Source organism: Limulus polyphemus, unplaced genomic scaffold (genome assembly GCF_000517525.1).
Source record: "Limulus polyphemus unplaced genomic scaffold, Limulus_polyphemus-2.1.2 Scaffold287, whole genome shotgun sequence".
Taxonomy (NCBI): domain Eukaryota; kingdom Metazoa; phylum Arthropoda; class Merostomata; order Xiphosura; family Limulidae; genus Limulus; species Limulus polyphemus.
In genome coordinates, this window is record NW_013665897.1 from 676,981 (window position 1) to 681,824 (window position 4,844).

A 4,844-nucleotide genomic window follows, 5' to 3' on the forward strand; every position below is an offset into this window, starting at 1 on the left:
TTAGTTACTAATCTATCGTAAGTAGGCTTAAAACTAACCTGTGTAACACTGCCATTTCTTTGCTTGAGAACTCACCTATAATAACCCTTGGAGTAAATAATACCATTGAATGGGAGACTAAATTCAATCCTCACGCTCATGGATTCTTTCTGACACTTTACTTCTATGTTGACGATCTGCGCCATCCTACCGGTGGGTGCCTGAGGTAAAAGCTGGGTGTCGCCAACTAGAGTCTGAGCCGCGGTAGCCGGTTCCTGTTGGCCAACATTAATCTTTATCTTTCTGTATCTGCTGGAATGTTGTGCCCAAGTCAGCTGAAACGTGTATATATATATATATGTATTAATGGCTGATACATGCATAAACATTCGTATATGATAGAACCCTGAAATATATATTAATGTTTTGTTTGTTTATTTGTTTATAATTAAGCACAAAGCTACACAATGGGCTATCTGTGCTCTGCGCACCACGGGTATCGAAACCCGGATTCTAGTGTTGTAAGTCCGCAGACATACCGCTGTGCCACTGGGGGGCATATATTAATGAAAGTTTGTTTGTTTGTTTGTTTGTTTTGGAATTTCGCGCAAAGCTACACGAGGGCTATCTGCGCTAGCCGTCCCTAATTTAGCAATGTAAGACTAGAGGGAAGGCAGCTAGTCATCACCACCCACCGCCAACTCTTGGGCTACTCTTTTACCAACGAATAGTGGGATTGACCGTCACATTATAACGCCCCCACGGTTGAAAGGGCGAGCATGTTTGGTGGGATGCGGATTCGAACCCGCGACCCTCAGATTGTGAGTCGATTAATGAAAGAGTATTATTCCTTTCTGGAGGAAACGGTTAATGATTAACTTGTACTCCTAGCCCCGATGAAACCGCAATGTCAATAATTGGCTGAACTAAAATGCTTGTTATCATTTTCTGCGAAGTAAAGGTCTTTTTTCTCAAACTTTATCGTCGAAATTAGATTAAACATTTATATACGTGTACAAAATGTGTGGTCGTTGTCATCTATAAAAATCGCGATGTCTTAATTGGATAGTTGATCACATTCTCTTTAAGTGATTGATGCCTGTGAGATGTGGTGTTTGAAAGGAAATATTAATGAACTTTCGAAGTAGAGAATATCTTGTAAACGTTTTATTTAATTCAAATCCTTTCAGTAAAACAACTAAAATTTTACGGTTTAAAATTTAAAAGGATGACAGAAACGTAACTAAAAAATAATAAATTTTTCAAATGTTTCTAAGCTGATACGGCGTTTTTCAAAATTGAACAGAGAAAAATGTAAACGTTAAACCTATGGTATTTGTTTTCTAAAGTTTCAGCTACTTAAAATAAAATCTAGGAAAAAATAATTAAACATCTGTTTGTATTTCAAATACTTAAAACATAGAAAGTTAGGATTACACAAGGCAAATTGGTTATATCTTTCAGTGAAACGCAGCGCTGATTGTCGAAATAAACGTTTTAATGTTTTAAATCACAATTTTGTTGATAACCCACGACAAAAAAATTATGTGAAATTAAATTACAAAATCTGAACTATGTTATGTGTAATTAAAAAAGAAATCCTTTGGTACAGAGCAGTGAATAGCGATAAAAAAGTAGTTAACGTAATGAGTAGAAACATGCTGTTTTTGTTTGTTTGTTTCTAATTAAGCACAAAGCTACACAATGGGTTATCTGTGCTCTGCCCACCACGGGTATCGAAACCCGGTTTTTAGCGTTGTAAGTCCGCAGACATACCGCTGTGCCACTGGGGGGCAGCATGTAGTTACTATGATAAATAAAAACAAAAACTTACCGTGATAAATAAAACTAGCATCAACAAAGAACGCATCTTCGATTAAATATTGATGAATGTAGGCAACAATACACTCTTCTTTTCCGCCTCCGATGGATCTTTAAAAAAAATTATACAAAAATAGAGAATAACTTCTGTTTATAAACAAAAGTAAGTTTTAAATATAAAATAATAAAAAAAACAAATTTTAAAAATTACTTGTTTTTTCTTTAGTGAAAATCTCATGAGTGTTGCAACAGAAATTAAGGCACTTTCACTTTTTGGTTTGTTTTGAATGTCACGCAAAGCTACACGAGGGCTATCTGCGCTAGTCGTCCCTAATTTAGCAGTGTAAGACAACAGCCCACAAACTAGCATAATAACTGGTGGTGCTGTCAACTCCAAGGTCGACTGCTTACTTTGGGAAATGAAACTTTAACAGAAATTACCCAGACACGACAATAGCCCACAAACTAGCATAATAACTGATGGTGCTATCAACTCCAAGGTCGACTGCTTACTTTGGGAAATGAAACTTTAACAGAAATTACCCAGACACGACAATAGCCCACAAACTAGCATAATAACTGATGGTGCTATCAACTCCAAGGTCGACTGTTTACTTTGGGAAATGAAACTTTAACAGAAATTACTCCAGACACGACAATAGACCACAAACTAGCATAATAACTGGTGGTGCTGTTGAGGTTTTCATTGAGTATTTTTTTTTTTGTTCGACATAAATATATTTTAATAGTTATGCTATTTCAGCCTGAATATATTTTAAAAGTAACTCACGGCGTTTTCAACATTTTCATTAATTTTTAAAATGCCTCTTAAATGGCCAAAATTGTGTGTGTTTTTCTTATAGAAAGCCACATAGGGCTCTCTGCCGTGTCCACCGAGGGGAATCGAACCCATGATTTTAGCGTTGTGAGTCTGTAGACTTACACTGCAATCCTAGCAGTGTACTGGCCGAAACTAATTCTAACTCTGGAAATTTAAAGTTGAGATAATCTACGTATTGTGGATAAACATTAGTGTGACTTGCGATTAAAAGTTGTTATACTTATTTAACATCCTTCTAATCACGCGCCTGCATATCTAACACAAAAACTATTATGTCAGAATAATAAGAAAATGATTCTTTAATTTCTAGGAACTACTCCTAGGAACCACGGAGAATTGAACGCCGATCTTTAGTATTATAAGTCCTCAAACTTACCGCTGACCCATGGGAGAAGTTTTAAGAATATTCGTTCGTAAAAAAAAACACGTTATGGAATGCAAAGTATAAAAGTCCAAACACTAATCTAAATTTTTTTACACAGAACTTAGAAAAAGTGTATTGTGTATTTATTACGTTAAGAGATTAAATTAGGCCCGACATGGCCAGGTGGTTAGAGCGCTCGACTCGCAATTTGAGGGTCGTGGGTTCGAATCCCCGTCCCGCCAAACATGCTCACATTTTCAGCCAAGAGGCGTTATAATGTGACGGTCAATCCCACTATTCGTTGGTAAAAGAGTAGCCCAAGAGTTGGCGGTGGGTGGTGATGACTAGCTGTCTTCCCTTTAGTCTTACACTGATAAATTAGGGACGGCTAGCGCAGATAGCCCGAGTGTAGCTTTGCGCGAAATTCAAAAACAACAGATTAAATTAACATTTGAAAAATTTGACAGGTTATTTCTACCAGATGGATTTTGTTTACATTCTCACTATGTTGCGTAGTAAATTCGCGTAACTTATGTTTTGTATTGCTTTTTTCTTGTGTTTGTAGCTGTACGGTCTATGTGATATTGTCCGGTGTCGTACTTAACAGTCGTTATAATCTATGAAATATTATCTGGTGATACGTATCTTAACTCTATCGTCTACAATATATCCCGTGATTGATTCTGTCATTTGCATCGGCTGTTTAATTTTGTTTCACGCTATCAAATGTGACATTTTTATGGGTGCTAAATACAACCAATTTTAAAGTTTCATATTAGGTTTATATTCAGCCGAAAATTATAAAAACATTAATTGAGATAAAACTCACTGCTTTTATCTTTCTTTACAGGTAGCAACATCTTATGGTGGCGACGGTTGATTCTTCTCAACATTTTGGGTAACCGAAGAGGAAAAAGGAAAGTTACCCGAAACGTCAAGATGAAGCAACTGTCGCTATCACAGGCTGTTGCCTACCCATGGAGAAACATCGTCAAGGAGCTATTAAGTTTGTTACATTTTAACTCAGGTAGGAAATAATATTTTCCTTTACGTGTGCAATGTTCAAATAAGTTTGTATTGGGTATATCGTTTGTCGTTTTTTCAGTTTGTATTTTTACTTTCGTGTGTGTGTGTTTTTTTTTTCAGTTTGTATTGTTACTTTTGTGTTGTTTTTTTTAGTTTGTATTGTTACTTTCCCTCATTTATTAAGTTTGTATTGTTCCTTTTTTCAGTTTATGTTGTTACTTTCCTTTGTTGTTTTTCAGTACAGTGTTAATTTCGTTTGGTTTTTTTCCTCTTTCCTGTTTGTAATGTTAAATCATGTAAACTTACTCGCTTTTCGGGAATGTTTCGTCCAACCTTTTTATTATTGCTCCACATCTTCTCTGCATTCCTTCACTTGTAATTTACACTCGAATCACTACTAGTACTATGGTTCTCTGTATCTTACACCCGAATCACTACTATGGTTCTTTTATCTTACACATGAATTATTACTAGTACTATGGTTCTCTGTATTAAAGAACCTTTAAAATATTTTCAAAATATTTTATTTTTACCTTTTCCTTCTTTAAAATAAGCCAATATTTACGGATGTTTTACTTTATTTATTTTTATTTTCTGATATTTTATTTTGCATTACCGTTTCTTTATAGCGTGTCTACGTATTTACCTGACAAAATGAGTTGAAAGAAAATAAAGTGTAATTGAAAATGAAATAGTAATAAGAATGAATCTTCCTATTTATGAAGAAAAGTAAATATATTTGTACGAAGAGGTTTAGCCGGATAAACCTATAGCAACGTTATATAGATTATTTTGTTTCAAGTACCAATGAAT

The 4,844-nt window shown here is 35.1% G+C and overlaps 1 protein-coding gene across 1 annotated transcript in view; it reads right to left on the reverse strand.

Annotated features, from left to right (window-relative positions):
• LOC106457057 overlaps nucleotides 1–185 on the reverse strand; it is a 5,090-nt gene extending 4,905 nt beyond the window's left edge. The window contains exon 1 of the mRNA XM_013916441.1: nucleotides 76–185. Coding sequence (XP_013771895.1) covers nucleotides 76–185 — 110 coding nt within the window. The remainder of the gene's footprint in view (nucleotides 1–75) is intronic.
• Nucleotides 186–4,844: the final 4,659 nt, after the last annotated feature.